This window comes from Staurois parvus, unplaced genomic scaffold, assembly GCF_062004578.1.
Source record: "Staurois parvus isolate SC_StPar_1 unplaced genomic scaffold, SC_StPar_1.0 ptg000199l, whole genome shotgun sequence".
Taxonomy (NCBI): domain Eukaryota; kingdom Metazoa; phylum Chordata; class Amphibia; order Anura; family Ranidae; genus Staurois; species Staurois parvus.
This window is the reverse complement of record NW_028317995.1, coordinates 2,874,389-2,901,577: the sequence shown is the minus strand read 5'-3', so window position 1 is coordinate 2,901,577 and position 27,189 is coordinate 2,874,389. Positions and strand designations below refer to the sequence as shown.

The 27,189-nt window shown below is 40.9% G+C and overlaps 1 protein-coding gene across 1 annotated transcript in view; it reads right to left on the bottom strand.

Moving 5' to 3' along the window:
* Positions 1 to 762: 762 nt before the first annotated feature.
* The window catches only part of SLC7A7 (solute carrier family 7 member 7), a 48,053-nt gene continuing 21,626 nt past the window's right edge, over positions 763 to 27,189 (bottom strand). The window contains exons 3-10 of the mRNA XM_089678210.1: positions 25,384 to 25,509; positions 19,054 to 19,198; positions 15,843 to 15,966; positions 12,610 to 12,713; positions 9,882 to 9,978; positions 3,388 to 3,537; positions 1,819 to 2,002; positions 763 to 1,718 (exon numbers count right to left, since the gene is read on the bottom strand). Coding sequence (XP_089534336.1) covers positions 1,624 to 1,718; positions 1,819 to 2,002; positions 3,388 to 3,537; positions 9,882 to 9,978; positions 12,610 to 12,713; positions 15,843 to 15,966; positions 19,054 to 19,198; positions 25,384 to 25,509 — 1,025 coding nt within the window. The 3' untranslated portion in view covers positions 763 to 1,623. The remainder of the gene's footprint in view (positions 1,719 to 1,818; positions 2,003 to 3,387; positions 3,538 to 9,881; positions 9,979 to 12,609; positions 12,714 to 15,842; positions 15,967 to 19,053; positions 19,199 to 25,383; positions 25,510 to 27,189) is intronic.

The following is a 27,189-nucleotide window of genomic DNA, read 5'->3' as shown; positions in this document are numbered from 1 at the left end:
TCATAAAGAAAACCTGGGGCTGCAATTGTTGATCTGCTTCTGAAAATGCTAGTGGTGTTCAATTATTAAATCTGATTTTATATATATATATTTTATTTTTTTTATTATTATATCTACACAATTACTATTTGTGGCTAGATAACCAATTGCAAGAAAATGGGTCACCGAAGCCCCACCATCAATCAGCAAATGGCTGGGAGAAAATAGGAAGGTTTTGGAGCTAGAGAAACTTGCATATCAATGTAGAGGTTGTGGGAAGAAATATGTGGAAATCTGGTCTTGTTGGCTGGAGAAGCATAATTTAAAGTATTATTGGGATAAAATGCGGGCATAGTAAGTTACTGCATAGTAGATGGGATGATGAGTCTCCTTGGTTCCTCTATTTTATGACAAATGTCAGTATTGCAGAGACTAGTAACGAATGTGGAATAATATACAGAGGTGTGACTGAGTAACCATATAACAGGTATGTAATACAATATATGTAGTGTATTATAATTAATATATATATATATATATATATATTTTAATGACATATATATATATATATATATATATATGACATATTATTATATTGTAGTATACATATAAGTAAAATAGGTGACCCAATAAAGACATTTTGGATTTTACTTTTTCAGTTTGACATTTCACAGTTTGATGTAAGGTATGGTGTATATATTTATTTATTGTTTTTTTATTTTTTTTAATTATTGTCAATTTTCTTTGTATATGTTTGAAAAAAAAAGAAAATTTCTAGTTGACTGGCTGTTGCACTGTTTTTTATATTTTCTGAACGACTGACTCAGAAGTATACATACCAGCAAAGTCAGATGAAAGTCAGAAGTCATGATCTGCATTGCTTGATGCAAGTCAATGATTACAAGTACAGAAGCAATAGGGTGATCTTGAACTAACATTTTCAGTTGTAGACTTTAGCATTGCTTCTGTTATGACAGGTTTACTTTAACTATTTTACCAGACCATCCCATTTTCTCAGGCACTGCTTGTGTGTGATGACGCCACGTATAGCTGAGTAACCAAATGGCATTTATGTTACACAAGGTGTTGTTCACACAAGTGACTCAAGCATAAAGTAATCTTCTCTGATTAATAAACTCCAGTGTGTTTGTTCACCAAATGTACATTTTCTACACAACGTGACTGCATTGTCATTTTGGTCTTAGTTTTATTAGAATTGTATCAGTGCTGTAGTGACACAGAGATCACTGGTTATATTTTTCCAGATAGTGCCAAATTGCTCAGTCATGTAAGGCACACCAAGGTCACGGGAGTCTTCATTCTCCTGATTGGCCTGAATAGGATACTTGTACATTCACAGATTTAAAATTGTACGTGCAAGGGCCAGCATTGCATTATGCCACCCATAACCACTGCCCCCTCAAGCTACTATAGAATTAACATCCCAAGTCAGGGAAAGGCATTTATGGATACTTCCCCTGCCAGAGAGAATTATTAAGCCAGCTTCTAGCCAGTTCACTGCCCTGCAGCCACCCTTGTGCTGAAGCCATAAAAACAAATCTGTCCATCCGCTTTAAGAAATAAATTATGTGATGAGGAGCTTTTTCCAAAGTCAAAGCAGATCCAAAGTAGTGACTGCGTCTTTCATTCAGACTTTGGAGCCAGTTTTTCTTCTTCCTCCAAATCCATCTCAGTGATGACAGAGAAGCACAAAATCTGAGTATACCGAGTGACAGCGGCTACAGGAAAAAAGACAAACCAAACACAAAAGAGACAATAAGTGCACTAAGTTGTGGTTTGTTTTCTAAGGTAATAGTAGGAAGTACACAATGTTCATACCTGCTACACGCCTTAAGCAGTTTGGTTTCTTGTGTTCAGGGACCCGTACAATTAGGAAATAGACTGGAACTCCAGAAAGGGCTATGGCTATTCCAATCAGAGAGTTGATTAGGTCACTATACAGGGGCACGGCCACCAGGAACACAGTGCAAAGACAAAATATCACCGGAAATACCAGACTGAGCTAAAAAGGAAAAAACAAACAAAAAATTATTTTGTAAGCTGTTGTCCTACGCAGGTTTGCGGATAGCTAAAACTAGGTGGATTAATGGTTTTCAGACGTAACCCTAGGTGAGAAAGTCATAAGTGTAGGCTCGGAACCCACAGAAAAGGTAGTTGAACCCCCCCCCCCCCCAAAAAAAATGTACTATTCAATTGTGTAACCGTGGTGGAGGAAAGGTAGGTGGGTAAGAGGGGGGTAATAAAAATTCAATTATCTGCCAAAAGGTAATTATCCTTTTTAGTTTGCCACAAATTTCATAAATCAGTTCCACTTTCTCTGGTTTTATGAAGTAATCCCCTATAGTGGGTTAAGGCGATAATAAACTGTTAGTTTTTGAGCACATTCGGTAGCCTTTTTTAATGACTGAGTATGTAGCACATTCATCTTTTATCCAAGGACATGAGTAGTATCTTCTTACAATGTGTGCATCAATAGAAACATGTGGCCCCGTAGCCTAGGATGGCAAGGCACTTCCCTACGCCTCACTTCTCCTCCCCCCCTCCTTGTCCAAGCTAACAGACTGGCTGGAGACTGCACTGTCCACTGTTAACCCATTTCAAGAGCTTGGGTAAGAATTTTAACAAATAGTTTACTGGGGAATGTTTATTTTAGTGTGCTCAATGTGTTAATCTGAAAAATGCAGAGAGTTTAATTCTACTTTAACATAACCCCTTATGGAAAAAAAAGCTGTATAACAATGAAGATACAAAAAGCAAGGAAAGACACCAAAGAGTTGAAATAACATTGACATATCTCTTAGATTGTAAGCTCCCAGGATCAGGCCCTCCTAACCTTCGTGTATTGAACTGTTTTGTTGCTGTATTGTCTCCTGTGATATTGTTACCGCTGACCAAACTGCTGGTGCTATATAAATCTTGTATAATAATAGTAATATGAACTCGGGCATTTTAGATGTCCATCCCCCCCAATCTGTCTCCACTTTCTCCCCTTCTTTGATTTTTGTCTCTTGGCTGTCCCATGGGGATGCCCCATGACCCACAAGGTGTCCTACACATCTCTTATTTTGATGGCATATCAGTATATCCCAAATGATATAATCCTTTTACCAGTGTCGGCGGTTGAGCTACACATAGCCAACCCTTTCTGAGCACTAACTAATTAACCGACACAAAATGTATGTTTTATCTCAACCTCTTTGGTATGTTATCTAGAACGTAATCTGATCCTGTTCCATTTGTATACGACCACTGTCGCCTGCTGTTCATAGTTGTAATTTTGTAATTCTATTTTTGTATTAGAAAGTGGTTGAGTTTATACTTTGTACTTAAAAATACCAAAAAAACAAACACTATTGAAAGGAAATAACATTAACATAAAATAATAACCTTGAGTGGTCGAGGTCTGTCTGGCTCCTTCCAGCGCAAATACAGTTGTCCTGCGATAGAGAGACCCACAAATAACCAGTAGCTGAAGCTGTAATAATTGATGAGCTGGAAGATGTCCTCAACACACAGGTACACCAGAGCCATTGCTCCCTGTAAACAGATCATTTTTAGAATAAGTAGTAATGCAAATCTCTCTAGCCTTTTTTTTTTTTCTTTGCTTATCAGTTGGATTTTTCTTAAACAGACTCTGTCACTTTAAGAATAATGAAAGCTGCTGACAGATATGAGCTGTATGTAGGTACCCAAAGATACATGCAGCAGCTTTCAATGTCCACAAAATGTATGTAAATATTAGTGCAGCGCAATCCAAAAAGATAACCAACAGCATCGTGTATAAATACAATTCCAATATGAAAGTGAATAACTAATAAGGAGAAATAAGTACGATCCCTTTGAGTGATATACACCAATTAGCAGAGTACTGTATTGTTGCCATAACCTCAGTGCTGTAAATATTCTCCAGATAAATACATACAGGTTATAACAAATAACCACTTTAAAGTGGTTGTAAACCTCAGACATGAAATATGAACAAAGAATACCCCTCTACAGTGTGTGCTTGTCTCAGTTGAGACCACTAAGTGTAATTTCTCTTTGCTGTTTCATTCCTCTGCTATCAGCATGAATCACTTCTGACAAGTTTTCCTGACACCAAGAGAAAAATGGTGACGAGAGGGACCTCCAGCAGATTGACAGCTTCGGCTCTGTTACTGTGTGCTGTGTGAAGGGAGGTGTGTCTCTTCCCTTCAATCAGTTCTCAGAGCTCTCCTCACTGAGCTCTGCAGAGTGTAACTTCATCTTTCCGCCCCCTTTTTTCTGAACCCCCAGACAATCTTTATAAATTCAGCTCTTTGAGTGGATGTAGAGAAGAGAAGATGGCATATAGACAGGCACAACTTATGTATGAGGATTTGTTTCTTCTCTGTGTATCAACTGAGGCCAGTCACTTCACTGGATATATGTAATGGTTTACAACCACTTTAAGATGTTACTAAACCCAAGACCCTACATTTACTCTATCTCGTCTCCCACAGTACACACTTCATGGAAATTAAATTGTTTTAGTAAATATAAACTGCTAAATACATTTCTCATCATCAGTTAAAGCAGTCTTGTGACTTCTATCAGTGTTCAGCTGAGCACGTGTTAAAGCTTGTAGGAGTTTTCATTCTGCTCCAGGAGGATGCAGAACCCCTGACGTCTGTCTGGACAGTGCTGATTGGCCCTGTGTTGATCACATGCACTCTCCCAATAAAAAAAAACCTCTCTAGCAATACACACTAAACTGAGCATGTGCAGAGTGACTCCACACGATATGTCATATCATCAGGAGATAAGAGGGGGGCACTGGAAGAAGGGGAGGATCAGAGGAGTCAGGATCAAACAGCATTTTTAAACAATGCAGAGGATTAACCCCTTAGATTCCACAGTGAGTATAACAAGCATTCTTTACTGCATATACAGACTGATTTTGCTGTTGTGGGTTTAGTAACACTTTAAGCCTTATGTTCCCCTGCATACAAAAGACATTGGGTTTGATTTACTGAGGAATACAAGCTGTTCATTTAGCAAGGTAAAAAAGTTAGTAAATAAGGTGAACCTGTGTTCACTTTAAATTCTCTTGACTGAGCTGCCTTATGTGCAACATATGCACTAAAGCTTCAGAACATTTTCAGGTGTGGAACATCACAACTTTTTTCACTGCACATTTGACACATGATGAAATGTGTGACAAAATGCGTGCCTGCTAACAGCATTTGGGGTGCCATTAAGAAATAATGGCATCCAAACATGTGTTGCACATTTTGCCACAATCTGGAATTGCAGGCAGAATTGATTGGTTTTGCCCGCAATTCCAATACTCTAAGGCAGTGGTCTCCAAACTGTGGCCCGGGGGCCAGATGTGGCCCTTTGCTTGCCTTTATCCAGCCCTTGGGGCACTGTTTCATTCACCAGCACCAACAATGGGGCACAGTTCCTGCCAATGACACCAACAATGGGGCCTGATGAAACTAATGATAGGGCACAATTCCACCCAATGATACCAATGATAGGGCACACTTCCTCCCAGCAGGGGCAGACTGACAACTCATGGGGCCCCCGGGCAATAGGGGATCATGGGGCCCCTGTGTCCTTGCCCAAACTCAAAAAAGCTTATGAAAAAGGTACCAGGGGCATCTCATGGGGCCCCCTACTGACCCTGGGCCCTCGGGCAGTGCCCGAGTTTCCAAATGGTCAGTCCGCCCCTGCCTCCCAGTGATACCAACGATGGGGCTCAGTTCCTCCTTATGACATCAACAATGGGGCCCAATGACTCTTATGATGGGGCACAATTCCTACCAATGACAGGGATACAATTCCTCCCAATCACACCAATGATGGGACACTATTCCTCCCAATCACACCAATGATGGGATACTATTCCTACCGATGATGGGGCACTATTCCTACCAATGATATCAATGATGGGGCACTATTCCTCCCAATCCCACCAGTGATGGGAAACTATTCCTACCAATGAAACCAATGATGGGGCACTATTCCTACCAATGACACCAATGATGGGGCACTATTCCTCCTAATGACACCAATGATGGGGCATTGTTTACTCCAACTGATGCTGAGACATTTTCTGCTCCCAGTGGCCCCTCTAAAGTCTGAAGGACAGAAAACTGGCCCTTTGTTTAAAAGATTTGGAGACCCCTGCTCTAAGGTGTGAAAAGGGCCTTAGTGATCAAATGTTTTACATGTATCCAAGGAGCATCCTATCTGCAGACATACCCGTTTTAAATGTTCTTCTTTGAAAAAGTAACCTTTTTAACTCGATAGTGTTAATACTTTATAATACTTACTTATCCCTGGATGATGCTTCATTATCTGCAAATAACGTGTGTAGTCTTTCTTCTACAGTTTAATTACATTGTCTATAACTTCATTTTCATTAGTGATGCAGCAATTAATAACATCTCTTCCTTACTCATAACATCCACTGTCTCTCATGTTACTATGATTTCTCCTTCCACTTTTACTGATTCTATCATAAGAGAAGTAAGGGGACTGCCACTGCAGCTTTCCTTTTCAAAATGCTAGATGCCTGGCTGTGTCTGAAATCTGTACGTTTCAGCCACAGTACTGGAACAAGCATGCTGCTTTTGAATTTCAGAAAAGTGTCAGAACTACTTATCTGTTCCTTTCGGCAGCAATGACATCAAACCATCAGGACAGCCAGGTAACTAGCATTCTCAAAGGAGAGTTCAGCAATGACAGCCTCCATTAATCTCTTACAACAGTATCCATTTATGCTAGGGGTAGGTTTGTATCACTATCCTTTCTCTGTATATAGCTAGTAGCTATTATCAGAAAATACTATTCGTTTCCCTCTGTCTTTTCTGATATGAATGTTTATTCTGGGATGCTTACTCTGAAAATATTAAACCAGAGACAGTCAAGATAACAGGCATTTTTAAAAGGAGATCAGCCATGGGCACCTCTGTATTCCTCTTAGTACAGGTTTCTATTAAACCATACCACCAGGCATTCATAGTTGAACTACATGTGTTAGAAATTGTTTGACCAGCCAAATGATTTGCAGCTCTGTTCAGCAAGTCTTGTGATTCACACACCTACACTACACTGTATAACCAGTCAGCAGACACCAACTGTATATGGCCTATTTAAGTGCCCCGCCTTTGCCTCGGCCTCATCATTAGGCTTTGAATCTTCATCATCACCAATGTCCAAGGAACAGGAAGATGACCCAGAAAACACCTGCCTGGAGTTTGCATGTTCTCCCTGTGCTTGTGTGGATTTCCTGCGGGTACTCCGGTTTCCTCCCACACTCCAAAGGCATGCTGGTAGGTTAACTGGATCCTGTCTAAATTGGTCCTAGTATATATGAATATGAGTTAGGGACCTTAGATTGTATGCCCTTGAGGGTTAGGGACTGATGTGAATGTACAATATATATGTAAAGTGCTGCGTAAATTGATGGTGCTATATACCGTAAGTACCTGAAATAAATAAATATAAATAAATAAAACAGTCAAGTCATCTTCCTTACTGGACAACATAGTAAGTGTGTGAAATGCAAGACTACTTGTAGCTGAACAGAATCATCTTTTCCCTAAACTCTTACTGTAAGGCTAGAAAATTACCAAGATACAGTGAAGGAAATAAGTATTTGATCCCCTGCTGATTTTGAATGTTTGTCCATTAAGACATGATCAGTCTAAAAATAGTATGGTAGGTGTATTGTAACACAGAGACAGAATAGCAACAAAAAATTCAAAAGAAATGCATGTCTAACAAATTATGCACTGATTTGCATGTTCATGAGGGAAATAAGTATTTGATCCCCTATCATTCAGCAGGATTTCTGGCTCACAGGTGTCTTTCATACAGGTAACAAGCTGAGATTAGAAGCATCCTCATAAAGGGAGTGCTCTCATCTCATTTTGTTACCTGTATATTATTATTATTATTATTATACAGTATTTATAAAGCGCCAATAGTTCGCTCAGCGCTGTACATTACAAAGGGGGACAGAACATGTGACAGAACAATACCAATACAATGCAAAACATGAGGGGATCGAGGGCCCTGCTCTTTCGAGCTTACAATCTAGGAGGGAGGGGGTGGTGGCACAGGAGGAGATAGCTGTGGGGGATGGAGTGGTAGGAAGAGTGGAGGAGGTCGGCAAGTTAGCAGGGGGTGGGGTAGGCTTATAAAAGACACCTGTATAAAAGACACCTGTCCACAGGAGCAATCAAACAATCAGATTCCAAACTCTCCACCATGGCAAAGACCAAAGAGGTGTCCAAGGATGTCAGGGACAAGATTGTAGACCTACACAAGGCTGGATTGGGCTACAAAACTATTGCCAAGAAGCTTGGTGAGAAGGTGACAACAGCTGATGCAATCAGTCGCAAATAGAAGAAACACATAACAACTGTCAGTCTCCCTAGGTCTGGTGCACCATGCAAGATCTCACCTCGTGGAGTGTCAACGATCATGAGAACAGTAAGGAATCATCCAAGAACTACACGTGAGAATCTTGTCAATGATCTCCAGGCAGCTGGGACCACAATCACCAATAAAACAATTGGTAACACACTACGCCAACAAGGATTGAAATCCTGCAGTGCTCGCAAGGTCCCTCTTCTCAAGAAAGCACATGGCCAGGCCTGTCTGATGTTTGCCACTGAACATCTGAATGATGCAGAGGAGGACTGGTTGAAAGTGTTGTGATCAGATGAGACCAAAATCGAGCTCTTCGGCATCAACTCAACTCGCAGTGTTTGGAGGAGGAGGAATGCTGCCTATGACCTCAAGAACACCATCCCAACTGTCAAACGTGGCGGAAACATTCTGCTTTGGTGGTGTTTTTCTGCTAAGGGGACAGGACAACTGCACCACATTAAAGAGATGATAGACGGGGCAATGTACCAGTAAATCTTAGGTGAGAACCTTCTTCCCTCAGCCAGGGCATTGAAAATGGGTCATGGATGGGTGTTCCAGCATGACAATGACCCAAAACACACGGCCAAGGCAACAAAGGAGTGGCTGAAGAAGAAGCACATTAAGGTCCTGGAGTGGCCTAGCCAGTCTCCAGACCTTAATCCGATTGAAAATCTGTGGAGAGAGCTGAAAGTTCAAGTTGCCAAATGTCAGCCACCAAACCTTAATGACTTGGAGAGGATCTGCCAAGAGGAGTGGGCCAAAATCCCTCCTGAGATGTGTGCAAACCTGGTGGCCAACTACAGGAAACGTCTGACCTCTGTGATTGCCAGCAAGGGATTTGCCACCAAGTACTAAGTCATGTTTTGTGAAGGGGAACAAATACTTATTTCCCTCATGAACATGCAAATCAGTGCATAATTTGTTAGACATGCATTTTATTTAAAATTTTTTTGTTGCTATTCTGTCTCTCAATGTTACAATACACCTACCATTTGATTTTTAGACTGATCATTTCATTGTGAGTGGGCAAACATTCAAAATCAGCAGGGGATCAAATACTTATTTCCTTCACTGTACGTGTGAAAAAACAAACTTTTGGAGGCAGTCAATGTGGTTGTTATAGCACCATTCCCATTTTTGTGAAGTTTGGACTTCCCAGAGTCGCAGAACCGATTGAATCTAATAAAGATCCAGCTGCTCCATCAATACTCCAGGGGTGCCTTTCGTGTTAAAACACCTTCCAGTTTAGCTTTACGACAGTAAATTGCCAGTCGCACATCCTCCAGCTGACATTTCCAAATATATCACAGCTTCCTTTTTTCATTGTCTCTCAATATGTATTATTCGTTAATCAGCACTTTCCAAAACCACTGTTTTAACGCCTATGTAGAGGTTGCTTATGATTTCAAAACTGGTATATTCCTGTCTGAGTTAATATAGAGATCAGAAGACTAAATGGTGTAGAGAGCACTTACATTAAACAGCAAGGCAGGGATGGGTGTGAATCGCTCTACGTGGATCATACTGAGAGCGTCAGGAAGGTGTCCTTCTCGGGATCCAACAAAAAAGAGCCTGAAACATAAAACACATTAAAGTGTAGCTATATTGAAAAAAGACATAATGTCTTTAAATGAGTGTAATGCACAAATATCATAAGAGCTAAAATAATGTGTCCATCCAAATGTTCAAATTAAAAGGGACCATCAAAGTGATATAAATTTGCCATTTGCAAAGCAAAAAAAATGTGTTTCAGATCGATTTAAGTTACTCATTTTATTTTGTTGCATTCATAACAATATTCATTTCTTCGTATTTCATTTTTCAACCGGATTCAAATTTTTCAATGGATTTGAAGTATTCAAATCAAATTCTTATTGAAAATATTGAATTGATCCAAATTAATTGTGAAGAATAGCTGGTTCTATTCTGTTTGAAATTCGAATTTCAGAAGACAGCTATATTCTTTCTATTCTACTCTATTCTGTTTTTTCTATTCTGTTCATTTATTTTCTATTATATTCTGTTCTATTTTATTCTGTTTTACTCTATTCTACTTTATACTGTTTTATACTATTATAATTAAATTTAATTTGCATTTCAGAAGATGGCTATATTCATTCTATTCTTTTCTATTCTATTCCTTTACTATCCTTTTCTATGCTGTTCCTTTATTTTCTATTCTGTTTTATTCTATTATGTTCTTTTCAGAAGACAGCTATATTCTTTCTATTCTGTTTTTTTCTATTCTATTTAAGTCTGTTCTTTTCTATTCTACTCTTTTCCAATTAAATAGTTATTTCAGACGATATTTAATTTTGTTATGTCTGATTTGTTTAAGTTCATTACTATTGTAATCGCATCCGAATCTCCGAATAATGAAAATTTTGTTTGCATTTCTATTTGGAACAAAATGAACCAAACATGTCTAATATAAATTCATCCACAGACGAAGCATTTTAAGTGAAAGGTGCACCAGATCCACAGGAGACAGGAATACAGCACCCACCACCCACTGTACTGCCCGGGGTTGAACATACGCTGACCAAGTGTCCAGTATGGACACTCCAGCCTCAGAGCTGCCCTTCATTTTGCCTCCATAACTGCTGCCTGAGGTGGCCACCTTTGGCTTCATGGGAGCAAGGCCCTGACTGTCCTTGTAGGATATCTTCTACTACAGATGCTCTGTTGTCCACAAAAGTGAATTGACCATGGCTAATAACAATGCTTGAGGTAACTCCACAGCAGGACCAGACTGACCATAGAGCACACTAAGCATTTGTCCTTTGGGCCAGTGCCGCTGGACCACGGGGGGTTGCAGTTGCAACTTGGCCCCATGCTCCAGTTGGTCCGTGTGTCCCCCTGTGCACCTGATAGGAGTGGCAGCATATAGAGGAACCAATCCATCCATTTCTCTCTTGCCACCACTGAATGCCCGCTTCTCCTCCTCCAGGTGGCTGCAGGAGAGAACAGGATGAATTGATTCCTCTAAGTGCCACCTTGCAGCACCTCCTACCATCTTCTTTCTGCTGCCCAGCGCCCCTGCCCTCTCTCCTGGTCCCCCTGTGCTCTCTCTGGGCTTCTGTGTGCTCTGTCAGGATGGAAATATGTCATTTACCGGCCCCTTCCTTGTCTGAATGGACAGTGATCAGTACCAATCATTGACTTAATCCATTTATAGCTGAAGCATAGTAACCTGCATTTACTATATATATTTACTATATATATGTATACACACACGTGATTTTGCGCATCCTTGCCGCCCTGTAGCATTACTTCTGCTATAGGGTGGTTGGGAAGCAGTTAAAGAATATGTAAACCCAACATTTCATATTCCTAATATGTGCCTGCTGTACCATGTACTTATATGAAAAAGTATCCTCTTCTCTTTGTATTGCTTCCATTGCATGAGAGCACAGCATGAGAGCACAGCATGGTCAGTTTTTTAGCTATGCTAGGAACTCAATGTGCTCTCCTCCAATGACCAGACTTGTGATGACAGCGCCCCCCCCCCTGCACATTCACTTGGAAAACCGTTGTGCTTCTGTTTTTTCTCCCATAGCTCTTATGCATCTGAGAACAGGGAATGTGATCACTTATACAAAAGAAAAAAAAGAGTATTTAAAACGTTTTTTATATCTATTTACAGATGTTTTGTTTTTCATTTCTATTTTATACTGAATGAGTTGTTTTACAAGGTGAGGGTTCACATTACGTTACTTTAACTCTATTTGAAGTATTGCAAAGCTTCATTTGTGTCACTGCACAGCAGTGTGGTGCATTTTGCTGCTGTGTGATGCCGTGCGGTGCCATCCAGTGTACTGTAGACATACTGCACATTACTGCATCTCACAGCCCTGCACATCACAGCAGTGTTGTGGTGTGAATTGGTCACTTAGCAAACAATTGTTTTCTATGTGCCCTAACAATGATCTGTATTTATCCAGTACAGGGAATGCAGGTCACTGCTGATAGTGTGAACAAGCCCTTAGGCTAGATTGATTACCCCACAATACCATTCTGGTACAGGCAACTAACTGATGTGGAATGACTACTGCTCTGACTGTTTTCTTAGGCTGACCTGCAAGGTGTATTTTCAGGTAAAAGTAAAAAGCACACTAATTGGATAATAACAAATGATAACAAAAAAAAAAACCTATTTTTGTGTAGTAATTACAGCGATAGGTTAGTAACCAGTTCTGTTACCTGGAAGCAGCAAGAATAGAAGCGTTCAGTCCTCCGAAGCATGACAGAGCCACGGCAAGTGGGATCGTCCAGTTAAATATTCCAAATATCTGATCAGCGAATGTCTGGGAAAAGAGGGATCCAGGACCACATTGACTAAATGATGTGAAGACAGAGAATCTCTTTTACTGCCAAAACTGTTTGTAGCAAGCTCACATTCCTCCTTTTATATTTTGCTGTTTTGTATTGTTAACAGAATTAATGAATTTTCCTTTTTATAGTTTGTATCTATTTTTTCCTCTTCTTAGGCAAACAAAATTGACACTTTTTAGCAGAACGTCAGGAAAACTTCTAAACACACAGCTGAAATGCATATGATTTTCTCTTTTTATATATTTTTCATTTTATGTAGGTATTTTTGTGAGTTTCATATTTTTGCTACACTGCTTAGCCAGGTAGATGACACACTTTTTCCTGGTTCACAAGTACAGCTACCTGTGTCACCCAATACCCAAGCCTACAACCATTTAGTAAAGCTGAAATAGCAAAGCTTAAAGTGATATTAAACACACTCTGTTTAATTTATTATCCCTTCTATTTCTGTATATGGATGATGGCACTGACAGGGGAGAGAACTGTATTGCTTACATACAGTTCTCTCTCCCTTCGGTAATACCAGGTGATCACCGGGTGCTGGTGAGTAATCCAGGTGATTGACAGCTGAGGCCCAGTATGGTAGGGCGAGCGCGGCTCGCACACGCCCCCTACCCGGATATGCAAAATCACGTATATATATGTGATCTTGTGCACCCTGCCGCCCTGTTGTAGTATTTCTGCTATAGGGCGGCAGGAACGCGGTTAATATTGGTGCTGATGGCATCTTATGGCACTTTTGCAAATTAAAAGAAATTGAGCAGTTTCATGTTTTGTTGATTTAATGTTTTCTATTGTGTAAAAAAATGTATTTAGTTTCTTTGGGGGAAAAGGGGGGGGGGGGCGTGCGCAAGTAGCTGGTCTTGCCTAGGACACAAAATAGTCTAGCACTGGCCCTGTGTATATGTATTCCCACTGTTTGTGGCTGCTTTTCCACTTTAAAGTGTATCTAAACAAACAAAATGTAATACACTGCTCTAAAAAATGAAAGGAACACTTTTTAATCAAAGTATAGCATTGAGTCAATTAAACTCCTGAGATATTGATCTGGTCAGTTAAGCAGCAGAGGGGGTTGTTAATCAGTTTCAGCTGCTTTGGTGTTAATGAAATTAACAACAGGTGCACTAAATGGGCAACAAAGACAAGACCCCCAAAACAGAAATGGTTTTACTGGTGAAGGTCACTGACATTTTTTCCCTACTCCTCTTTTCTGACTGTTTTTCACTAGTTTTGCATTTTACTAAGGTCAGTGTCACTACTGGTAGCATGAGGTGATACCTGGACCATACAGAGGTTGCACAGGCAGTCCAACTCCTCCAGGATGACACATCAATACGTGCCATTGCCAGAAGGTTTGCTGTGTCTCCCAGCACAGTCTCAAGAGCATGGAGGAGATTCCAGGAGACAGGCAGTTACTCTAGGAGAGCTGGACAGGGCCGTAGAAAGTCCTTAACCCATCAGCAGGACCGGTATCTGCTCCTTTGTGTAAGGAGGAACAGGATGAACACTCCCAGAGCCCTACAAAATGATCTCCAGCAGGCCACTGGTGTGAATGTCTCTGACCAAACAATCAGAAACAGACTTCATGAGGGTGCCTGGAGGGCCCGATGTTCTCTTGTGGACCTTGTACTCACTGTCCTGTACCATAGACATCGACTGACATTTGCCATTGAACACAAGAACTGGCAGATCCGCCACTAGCGCCCTATGCCTTTCACGGATGAGAGCAGGTTCACCCTGAGTACGGGACAGACATGAAAGGGTCTGGGGAAGCTGTTGAGATCGCTATGATGCCTGTAACATCATTCAGCATGACTGTTTTGATGGTGGGTCAGTGATGGTCTGGGGAGGCATATCCATGGAGGGATGCACAGACCTCTACAGGCTAGACAGACAATGGCACCCTGACTGCGATTTGGTATCGGGATTAAATCCTTGAACCCATTGTCAGACCCTACGCTGGTGCAGTGGGTCCTGGGTTCCTCCTGGTGCACGACAATGCCCAGCCTCATGTGGTGAGAGTATGCAGGCAGTTCCTGGAGGATGAAGGAATTGTTATCATTGAATTGACTCTACACTTGTCTGACCTAAATCCAATAGAACACCTCTGGGATATCATGTTTCTTTCCATCCGATGCTGCCAGGTGACACCTCAGACTGTCCAGGAGCTCAGTGATGCCCTGGTCCAGATCTAGGAGGAAATACCCCAGGACACCATCCTTCATCTCATTAGGAGCATGCCCCGACATTGTCAGGCATGCATACAAGCACGTGGGGGCCATACAAACTACTGAGTACCATTGTGAGTTGCTGCAATGAAATTTCAGCAAAATTGACTAGCCTGCTGCATAATTTTTTCACTTTGATTTTCGGGGTGTCTTTGAATTCAGTCCTCTGTAGGTTGATCATTTTCATTTCCACCAAACAATGGGGCATCCTTACGTTTTTAACATGTTACCCAGTCCATATCAGTATAGATATCCAGCATGAGATTTTTCCCCTTTGAGATCTGATGTGTTTTCAAAGTGTTCCTTTAATTTTTTTTCTTTTATTTTTTTCCTGCCAGTAACATGCTTCCTTTCCTAGGGTGATAACACTCATTCCTCTATGAAATCTATGGAAAGAGCCAAGGTTGTCATACAGGCTGGACTTCAAACCTGTTTTTCTTTGTTTATCTCCATTACATGGTAGGTTAATGGGATTAGTAGTTTAGAAAAGAAAGATAAGATTGTTTTTGCTGTCTTCATCTCACAGGAAATGACAAGGATATTGCATTTCTGGTAAGATCAATGGGTATTTTCTGTAATGTTCTTAGCAGGAAAAAGAAAACAAATGCAGCCATCAACATCTAAGAACTAGTAAGATGGAATATATTGATTTTTATTGGGTGGGGGGGTTTGGATATGCTTTAACAAATGAATGCTGAAATTCTAGAAACTCTCCCAGCCATTGTTAAGCAGGAAATAAAAATAAAGGTAACTACTTAATCAACAATACAATACATGTTCTACATGAAGACAATCTGAAACACAGATTTCTAAATCCAGAAGCATAAAACAAAGGCTACTATTTTCAGAAGAAAACATGTAAAGTGAAATTACCACAGCCACAGCATCACTTTCCAGAATGGAGTGCATATCCAGCACTGTGTAATAGGCCACATTGGTCAGCAGGTAAATCACAGTCACAATAGGCATAGAGATCCCAATGGCCAAGGGTAAATTTCTGCGGAGTACATAAACAAAGAATTTGAGGATGGAAAGGCTATCTGTTGGAATACAGTGTTCTTGTATTTTGTGCAACAACTACATCAATATTCAGTGGAGATATATTCTTCAACCAGTAGATGGAAGTGTTTATAAATTTGTAGCTGCATCTATGGTAAACTCTATGTCTTTTTACTGAATGAAGTTTCCTGTTTCCTTGTTACAGTGAAGCAGAAACGTACATGTGGACTGTGTACTATTTGTTCCATAGGGCTATATACAGAATTTCTAACATGATCTCTTGTTTCTCCCCTTTAACCTGCTTCACCTATCACAAACTAATTTCCTGTCCTGGTACCTGAGCTCTCCTGTTAGTGTAATTTAAATAATAATTCCAGGCATTGCGGCATTAGAAATAATTACATTGGTCCACTGTAATTATGTATATGCCATGTCTGGCTGATGGCCCTGGAAGCTGGAAATCACTGAAGTAGACCCTACTGATTGGACACGGTGGAGGGTGTAATGTCACTGCCCCGCTTCTCCACCTTGTTCAATCAGAGAACACTTTGCATTCATTTAGAAGAAGTAAAGCATTCTCTGAATGGCACCCATGCTGAGCAGCCAACTTCCTGCGTTCAGAATGCATCAGGCCAGCTGCTTGGCGTGGGGCCCATAAGCAAGTTTAGATCACTGGGGGAACAGTGTCAACGTCAGTGAATTCCAGCTTCCAGGGTCATCAGACAGGTATGGCATATGAGTAGTTACATTGGCCAGAGCTGGACCAATGGAACTATGTAAATTATACCATGCCTGGAATCGTTTAAAGTTTTCAACTACTTCAGGTATGACACCATTGAGTGCAGCAGGTAATGTTAAAGTAACTAAAGGTACTAATACTCACCTGTCCAAAAGGTCTTGCACTAGCATATTCTTCTGGGTGCCAGACTTCAGGCCTCTTCATTGGCCGGCAGGGGACAACTTCACTCCTGTGCATGTGCAGAACGTCAACATCCCAGCACTCAGAGACCAGTGCTATGCTGTAAGCTGAGCTGCACATGCACAGTCCAGTTTAGAGTGCCGGTGAAGACAGTGAGCATGCAGGTAGGTACATTTTATTGCAGAACAGACAGTTAATGTCTCTTTTGCAATAAAAGCCTGCCTGCTTGCTGTTTCTTACTATGGAACCTCAGTTCCACTTTAAGGCACCTATATCCTAGGTTGGCAACTTCCAGTTAACAGTTCATCACAATGTCAGAGCAGCTCATCTATTGTAATAGCTCATACCTTCATCTTATTGCTTCTCTGAAATTTGTTCTGTTTTTTCCTATATGTGACTCTAAAACCACCTACCTGTTTTGATAATCATCCAGTATATACTGTAGACAATTAAAATAGCTCCTAAACAATCCATTCATGTTATAACCAGTTATGGAACTACGTTAAATTATGGCCCGATGCACCACACAATTGTTGGCAGATTTTTTTTTTATATTTATTTTTAGATATATTTACACATAACAAATAGAAAATGAATCTTGAATTTTCATAAAATTAAAATGTGTGCAAACAACATACAACAATTTTAACAGTAATCTAGTATCTAAAGCACTGGAAATTTGTCCTTGTTTATTTGACCCATCGTCCTTCAAAGTTACACTTATGCAGGCCATAGACCGGGAGAAAAACGGCCGATTTTTCTTTTAAAAAATGAAAAATCGGTCGTTCAAGCGGCCAACGTTACCAGCAATGGTAAAAAAAAATCGGCCGATTTTCATCCCGTCTACAGCCGGCAAAAAGTGTCCCTGCAGAGAGCTCTGCTATTTCTTTGACAGTTCTTTGACATTTATAGCGGTTGCAACAATGTATCTATTTGTATCCATTTAGGATACAGATGTTTTTATTCGGAAACAAATAGATACAATGTTGCAACCGCTGTAAATGTCAAGGAACTGTCAGAGAACTGTCAAAGAAATAGCGGAGCTCTCTGCAGGGACACTTTTTGCCGTACTGGAATTCCTCTTATTTTTCATCCTTCTTCTTCTTCTTCATCATCATCCTCTTCTTCTTCTTCTTCATCATCATCCTCTTCTTCTTCTTCATCATCATCATCCTCTTCTTCTTCTTCTTCGTCTTCTTCTTCTTCTTCATCCTCCTCTTCTTCTTCTTCTTATTCTTCTTCATCCTCCTCTTCTTCTTCTTCATCATCATCATCCTCTTCTTCTTCTTCATCATCATCCTCTTCTTCTTCTTCTTCATCATCCTTTTCTTCTTCTTCTTCTTCATCCTCATCTTCTTCTTCATCATCATCCTCTTCTTCTTCTTCTTCTTCTTCATCATCCTCTTCTTCTTCTTCATCATCCTCTTCTTCTTCATCATCATCCTCTTCTTCATCATCATCATCATCCTCTTCTTCTTCTTCATCATCCTTTTCTTCTTCATCATCCTCATCTTCTTCTTCATCATCATCCTCTTCTTCTTCTTCATCATCATCCTCTTCTTCTTCATCCTCTTCCTCTTCCTCTTTTTGTCTTCCTCTTGCAGGTCACTGCTCATGCGCAGATTTTTTATCGGTAAAAAAATCGGCCGATTTGCCCATCATTGCCGCGAAAATCGGCCGATCGGCAAAATCGGCCGATTTTTTTTCCAACTTTACCGATAAAAAAAATCTGCCAAAATACCGAAAAACGGCTGAACAAATAGCCCACTAACGATCCGAAAATCGGCCGATTTTATTTTCGGCCGAAAAATCGGCCGATTTTCGACCCATCTATGGCCTGCATTACAATAATCTTACAATATACAAAATGATTGTACAATCTTCACTAGATCAGTTGTTGGTATATCTAGTAAAGATTGGACAATCATATTTTGAGATGTATGGCCAACAATGCAAAAAATTGTACAACTTGCATCTAAAATACCATTGAATATGTGTATGAATATTCAGTAAGAAAGTGACACTAACTATTGAACTAACTGCTGGTCATCTATAGTAAGCATTTTGTCATTACGGCCTGTGTTTTCCTTCCTGCAGGTTGTAGGCTAGTTCCTCATTCATACCCCTTCATGCTGGACTCTTCCATTGTCCACATAATAATCTCACCTCTCTGGGTTCTTTATTTCTTCAGTGACAAAGTTCAGTGTGTCCCAACCCGAGTAAGAGAAGAGGGCTGAATACAGAGCAAGAGCAATATGCCCAACATCATAGGAGGAACCAGCGAAAGTATCATCAAAGTTCTCTGTACGACCTGACAATCCAAAGACAGTAGAGTTACATATGAAACAACTGCGAGCATAGTTGTGAACTTATCATTTTGCAGCTAGTATAATATTGATTACATAGGAGCAGGGCTTTTTTTCTCAGAGGAAAGGTGGTGGAACTCCCCCACCCAAACCTGGCCACGCCCCCATCAAACCCTAGGACCACCCCTTTAGAGAACAGGAATGCAAGTAAAATTTGGGAGGGGCTTCCGATGACATCATTTCCCGTACATACCATATAAGGGAAATGATGTCATCGGACCCCCGGCTGCCTCTTGCATGATCTGCATGAAACACATGCATAGATATAAAATGACTAATGTACTGACACCAGAAACACATGCATAGATATAAAATGACTAATGTACTGACACCAGAAACACATGCATAGATATAAAATGAATACCGTACTGACACCAGAAACACACGCATAGATATAAAATCAGTACCGTACTGACACCAGAAACACATGCATAGATATAAAATGACTAATGTACTGACACCAGAAACACATGCATAGATATAAAATCAGTACCGTACTGACACCAGAAACACACGCATAGATATAAAATCAGTACCGTACTGACACCAGAAACACATGCATAGATATAAAATCAGTACCGTACTGACACCAGAAACACACGCATAGATATAAAATCAGTACCGTACTGACACCAGGAACACATGCATAGATATAAAATCATGGCAGGCCGTTTGTAAACGTCCAGCATAGATATAAAATCAGTCTAGCATGCATGTGTACCCTGTCTGGTAGATGTGCCTGCTCCTACAGGCTCCCCTAGGGTTGCCACCTTTTCCTCCAAAAAATACCGTCCATCACTGAATTTATCTTTCCTGTTCCTCATGCACAGGAGGGGCGCTCTCGATCGGCGCCGCTGAGCGCTGAGCAATTGCGTTCTGAAATAGTTTAGGTGGGCTCAGGTGGGTGAGGATAGTTTAGGTGGGCTCAGATAGTTTAGGTGGGCACAGGTGGTTGGGATAGTTTAGGTGGGCACAGGCTGGGGAGAGAGTAAAAATTTAGAGCAATACATGATACTGCAGTCAGTGACAGGGAGCCGAGCGCAGCTTACCTACTCCAAGCTGTACGGCCCCTGCGTCCACGCTGTCACTGCCGTTGATGTCGCCGCGCCGCCCCCGATGTTTACACGCCGGCGGGGGGGGGCGGTGAAGCGTGCATAGTGTCCTCGCCCATCGTCCGCGCCCCCGATGTTTACACGCTGGCGGTAGAGGGGGGGGGGTGAAGCGTGCATGTCCCCGCTCACCGGCTGTGAGCAGCGGCAGTGACAGGTGCCGGGCACGCGCAAGCATGACAAAAACAAGCCGCGTCCGGCACCTGTCACTTTCGCTGCTCTGCATAGCTTGTCAGCTCTGCAGAGGCAGTCGGTGAGCGGGGACAAGAAGAAAAAGGTGGCGGAACGCAGTACCGCCGCGTTCCGGCAGAAAGAAAGCCCTGCATAGGAGACATTTGATGCAGCTGGGGAGCCAAATATATATATTTGGAATTAAACATGGAATCTCTATATTACCAAGAATCCCTATTTATAAAGCAAACCTCTGCTTTCCCTATTTATTTTATTGCAGGTACTTATATAGCACTGTCAATTTACGCAGTGCTTTACATATATTATTATATATTCATATCAGTCCCAAACCTTCAAGGGGCATACAATCTAAGGTCCCTAACTTACATTCATACACATACTATGACAGGATCCAATTAACCTACCAGCATGTCTTTGGAGTGTGGGAGAAAACCAGCATACCCAGAGGAAACCCACGCAGGCACATGGAGAACATGCAAACTCCAGGCAGGTGGTGCTGTGGTTGGGATTCGAATCAACAACCCTAGTACTGCCAGGAGGAAGTGATAACCATTTAGCCATTGTGCTGCCCATAGTCCAGGTAAAGTAATAGTTTCACACCATAGCTAAGCCCCGACACCCCTGGTGCCCAATCTATGGCCTAGGGACTGCAGGCAGCCCTTTGGCACATACTGTCCAGGTCGACAGTCTTGATGCATATTTAAGAAAAGAAAAACATTTTCAGAGTGGCTTCTAGTAGTTAATAGATGGATCTTCTTCTTTCACTTTATTCTGAATCACCACAGTACAAGTTTACAATAATGAAGAACTTGGTAGACACATTTTTAAGGCCTTCAAAAAGGAATTAAAACCATTTTCCTTCAGCCTATAACCAGACCCATGTTAGGTCGAAGGACAGGCACATGTAAACAGATATGCATCTATTTCTATCCTTTAACTTCCAGTACGTTACATTCGGATCCAAAAAAGGACATAAACTTTTGGGGTTTTGTTTGGAGCTAGACAGAGTTGGAGGTAAATGAATGTAAAGAGATGCACGTCTGTTTACATCTGCCTGCCCATAGAATAACACTGAGTTTCCGTTCAGATCAACAGGTGAATCAGACCTCCCATGTAAAAAAAAAACCCTTATATAACATTAATACCTCAGGTGTTTGACTTTTTTTTCTTTTTAGTATACAGTGACGGAAATAAGTATTTGGTCCCCTGCTGATTTTGAATGTTTGCCCACTCACAAAGAAATGATCAGTCTAAAAATCAAATGGTAGGTGTATTGTAACATTGAAAGACAATAGCAACAAAAAAAATTCAAAATAAAATGCATGTCTAACAAATTATGCACTGATTTGCATGTTCATGAGGAAAATAAGTATTTGATCCCCTTCACAAAACATGACTTAGTACTTGGTGGCAAATCCCTTGTTTCCTGTAGTTGGCCCCCATCTCAGAAGGGATTTTGGCCCACTCCTCTTGGCAGATCCTCTCCAAGTCATTAAGGTTTGGTGGCTGACTTTTGGCAACTCGAACTTTCAGCTCCCTCCACAGATTTTCAATCGGATTAAGGTCTGGAGACTGGCTAGGCCACTCCAGGACCTTAATGTGCTTCTTCTTCAGCCACTCCTTTGTTGCCTTGGCCGTGTGTTTTGGGTCATTGTCATGCTGGAACACCCATCCACAACCTATTTTCAATGCCCTGGCTGAGGGAAGAAGGCTCTCACCCAAGATTTCATGGTACATTGCCCCATCCATTGTCGCTTTGATGCGGTGAAGTTGTCCTGTCCCCTTAGCAGAAAAACATCTCTAAAGCAGAATGTTTCCACCAGGTTTGACAGTTGGGATGGTGTTCTTGGGGTAATAGGCAGCATTCCTCCTCCTCCAAACACGGCAAGTTGAGTTGATACCAAAGAGCTTGATTTTGGTCTCATCTGACCACAACAACCAGTCCTCCTCTGCATCATTCAGATGTTCAGTTGAAAACTTCAGACAGGCCTGGACATGTGTTTTCTTGAGCAGAGGGACCTTGCGGGCACTGCAGGATTTCAATCCTTGTTGGCGTAGTGTGTTACCAATTGTTTTCTTGGTGATTGTGGTCCCAGCTGCCTGGAGATCATTGACAAGATCCTCATGTGTAGTTCTGGGATGATTCCTTACTGTTCTCATGATCATTGACACTCCACGAGGTGAGATCTTGCATGGTGCACCAGACCTAGGGAGACTGACAGTTGTTTTGTGTTTCTTCCATTTGCGAGTGGTTGCACCAACTGTTGTCAACTTCTCACTAAGTTGCTTGGTGATAGTTTTGTAGCCCAGTCCAGCCTTGTGTAGGTCTACAATCTTGTCCCTGACATCCTTGGACAGCTCTTTGGTCTTTGCCATGGTGGAGAGTTTGGAATCCGATTGATTGCTTCTGTGGACAGGTGTCTTTTATACAGGTAACAAAATGAAATTAGCAGCATTCCCTTTAAGAGACTGCTTCTAATCTCAGCTTGTTACCTGAATGAAAGACACCTGTTAGCCAGAAATCCTGCTGAATGATAGGGGATCAAATACTTATTTCCCATATTTTGTTAGACATGCATTTCTTTTGAATTTTTTGTTGCTATTCTGTCTCTCAGTGTTACAATACACCTACCAGGGACGGACTGACCATTTGGGAACTCGGGCACTGCCCGAGGGCCCAGGGTAAGTAGGGGGCCCCATGAGATGCCCCTGGTACATTTCATAAGCTTTTTTGGGTGTGGTTTGAGTGTGGGCGAGGACACAGGGGCCCCATGATCCCGTATTGCCCGGAGGCCCCATGAGTTGTCAGTCTGCCCCTGACACCTACCATTCGATTTTTAGACTGATCATTTCTTTGTGAGTGGGCAAACATTCAAAATCAGCAGGGGATCAAATACTTATTTCCTTCACTGTATGTTATATGTATTGATTTGCTGTGATGCATTTTTACACATGGTAAACTGTATGTGAACAAATGTATGATTTAAAAGTATCAACAAGCATATTGCCAATAGAAAAAAACATGAAAATTCAGAAAAAATCCCTTTTATAAATATGTTTTAGGACTTTTAGTGTGGCATAAAACTTTTGGTAGTTAAATAGTACAATTTTGTGTAGACATGTACATATTAGACCAAAAAACAGGGACAACTGAGACTGCATGAGGAATAGATGGATTCGGTCTCAAAAGAGGCAGTCCCTCCAAATGAAGGACAGCCGTGAGCTATGTGTTAGAACTATCTCTCAGATGTGTTTTCTATAACAAATAAAATGTTGATTCCTGTACAACCTTGTCCTTCACTTTACCGCTGACCAAAGAACTCTACTATTTCTCATCCCAATATACCAAGTCATAACAGAATCATTTGAGTTTAAAGGAAACCAAATCTGAGAGAAGCACGGAGGCTGCCATTGCTCACCTCTTATTCTGGAAATGCTACTTTCTTGGCTGTCATGCTGACCCTATTAATTCAATGTACAGGGTGTCGCTAAAGTCTGGACACAGGAAATATCACTATATGTGTATATATGTGTGTATGTGTGTGTGTGTATAATATATCACTATATAAGCTCACCAGACCTTAACCCCTTTGACTTCTTTTTTTAGGGGTATGCTAAAGAAGGTGTACTCAATGTAAATCACAGATATGAATCACCTGAAGGAACGCATCATGAATAGATGTGCTCATATTGAGTGAAATGTGGAGTTACTGCATCGGGTTCATGTGAACCTTGCAAAGCACATGGGACTTTGCATAAAAAAATGGTGGAAATCACATTGAAGATGTTATTGATTAATATTCCAATGAAACAAAATGTTGTTGAAAAATGTATTGAACATATGCATTTTGCCTATGTGTCCAGACTTTAGGGACAACTTGTATTGAGCAACTAACCTTAAATAAGTATGCAGTTAAAGTGTTACTAAACCCACAACAGTAAAATCAGTCTGTATATGCAGTAAAGCATGCTTGTTATTCTCACTTTAGAACCTAAGGGGTTAATCCTCTGCATTGTGTAAAAAGGATGTTTGATCTTTTCTTCTTTGATCCTTTCCTTCTTCATTCCCGCATTCATCTGCTGATATTACAGAGCCTTGGGGGCAAGCTGCACATGCTCAGTTTGGTGTGTATTGCTAGAGTTTTATTCTTAGGAGAGTGCATGTGATCAGCAAAGGGCCAATCAACACTGTCCAGACAGAGGGTTAGGGGTCTTGCAGTCTCATAGGACAATCAGGCGAGAATGAAAACTCCTCCTACAAGCTTTAACCAGTGCTCTGCTGGACACTGATAGAAGTCACAAGACTGCTATATACTGCTGATGAGAAACGGTATTTAGCAGTTTATATTTATTAAAATAATCGCATTTCCCTGTTTCATGTACTGTGGGAGACCAGATATAGTGATTGCAGGGTCCTTGGTTTAGTAACATTTAAGAACTTCTGACTTTCATCTGTCTTTTATGATCTGCACACTAGTTCCAAGACAATGGATCAGAAGAAACTGAAGGTAGATATTTATCATAGCAGCAAGGTAACTAACATTCTCAGAAGGGGAGCAGCAACAATGCGCCCCCCCCCCCCCGTTATTTACCCCAGTTGTGAGTTGTGAAAAGAACCCTCTGAGGTCCACACTGAGGCATCAACAGGGTTTTTGATTTGAAAAATTACGTTTTATATTATCAAAATAAAGTGCATTTTGATTGCTCTTGATTCTTGAATAACATTTTATAAATTTGAAATCTGAATTTCCCAAGCATGGTATTCCTTCTACGCATTACATAGTTTGCTTTCTGCAATAACTCTTCCTCTTTTTCCTCCAGTGCCTTACCTTGAGCAAGCTTTACAATTCCTGCGATGATCACTGCAATCAGAGCCAGGACTTTGGCATAAGTGAACACATCCTGGACACGGGTGCCCCATTTAACATAGGCACAATTCACAAAGGTCAGAAGTGCTAGAATGTACATAAACAAGAGAAAAAATTATACTGTAGAAGAATGCAGCTGTCTTTCACAATGCAGAATAAGGTATAAAAAGCAATTTATCATTTTAAACATGGTCAATATTACATTATCATTCCAGCACTGATATTATATCATCTATAAATCTCATAATAATATTGTAATTCTACCATATTAACTGTTAATATAAAATAATAAAAAATACCTAACGTACATCTAAGGACAATTATTTAAAGTTTTTGATACAGTAGGGAAAGATTAAAACTTCTGTGTCCTATTAGGGAAATTTCCCTTTCTTTCATGTCTTGGAAACACAACATGGAAATCTTTCTAAAGTGAGGACAAATTTCTTTCATTGATAAGTGTCCAAGGAACAGGTGGCCCCATTGGAGGATTAACCTATTTCTGTTTAGTGACAGCAGTAACATTTTGGGTTTCCGATTACTTTCTGTACAGTTGGTAATGGTTATCAGGACAACTAAAGAGGTAAATCAACCCAACAAGGATACAGACAATGATAAAATCTTGCAAGTAACATTCAAGGTCCACATACAATGTCCTCCTCCTGCAAAAATCATTAGCATTTAGTATGTGCAAAATGTAACTGTAAAGAAAGAGGTTAGATTTATATTTTCCTTACACCTATCTCCTGCAAAGTTGGTGTGACTTCACCATCATTCAAAGACTCAGAGGAATGAAGAGCAGGCCAAATCTCATATGAAGACACTCAAGAGGAAACATTTGGGCTACTCTGTATTTTTCAGGATTATGACTGAAGGAGTGTGATGTAACTCTTGCCTAGGCACCACAGGCAGAAGACAGGGGTTTCTTCTTTACAAGATAACTTTTGCATATTCTGTACATACAGCTAATGACCTATACAGGGGGCAAGGACCTAGACATTGTAAGTGACCATTGTACTTTACTGCAAGGTCTGCTTTAACTACTCAGTTTTTTTCCTTTGGATATACTTTAAAGTGTTTGTAAAGGCTCAAGGTTTTTTACCTTCATGCATTCTATGCATGCTCATCTAAGTCACCTCTCAATCCAGCAATGTGAATTGGAGTCTCGGCTATCCCGGGACTCTTTCCTCATTGACTGAGACTGCAGAGGGAGCCATTGGCTGTCAATCACAGCCAGCAAGCCAATGAGAAGATAGAGGGGCAGGGCCAAGCCACGGCTCCATGTGTGAATGGACACACAGAGCAGCAGGTGCCCCCATAGCAAGCTGCTTGCTGTGGGGGCACCCGACAGGAGGGAGCGATCAGGAGAGCGTGCAGAGGACCCAAGAAGAGGAGGATTCGGGCTGCAAAACCACTGCACACAGGTAAGTATAACATGTTTGCTATTTTTAGAAAAAAAATGTAAGCCTTTAGTATTGCTTTAATAATAAATGAACAATAAAGCTATAACACAGCCTTTCATAACCTTTTTCCCCAGAGGAATCCGTGAAATAATTCTCAGATATAGTTAAAACCAATCCTTGAAGGTCATTGGAAAAAAATGGCCATTACATTGGTGGTCAGTTGGAAGAAGGTGTGTACAGGGGTTGTCAGAATGCCACCCTTACAGGCAGTGAACAAAAATCATTGGTGTCATGCAGCTGGTTATGCGAAGTAACATTGCCAACTAACATTGATCCAGGAACTATACAGACACAATCAAATGGGAAA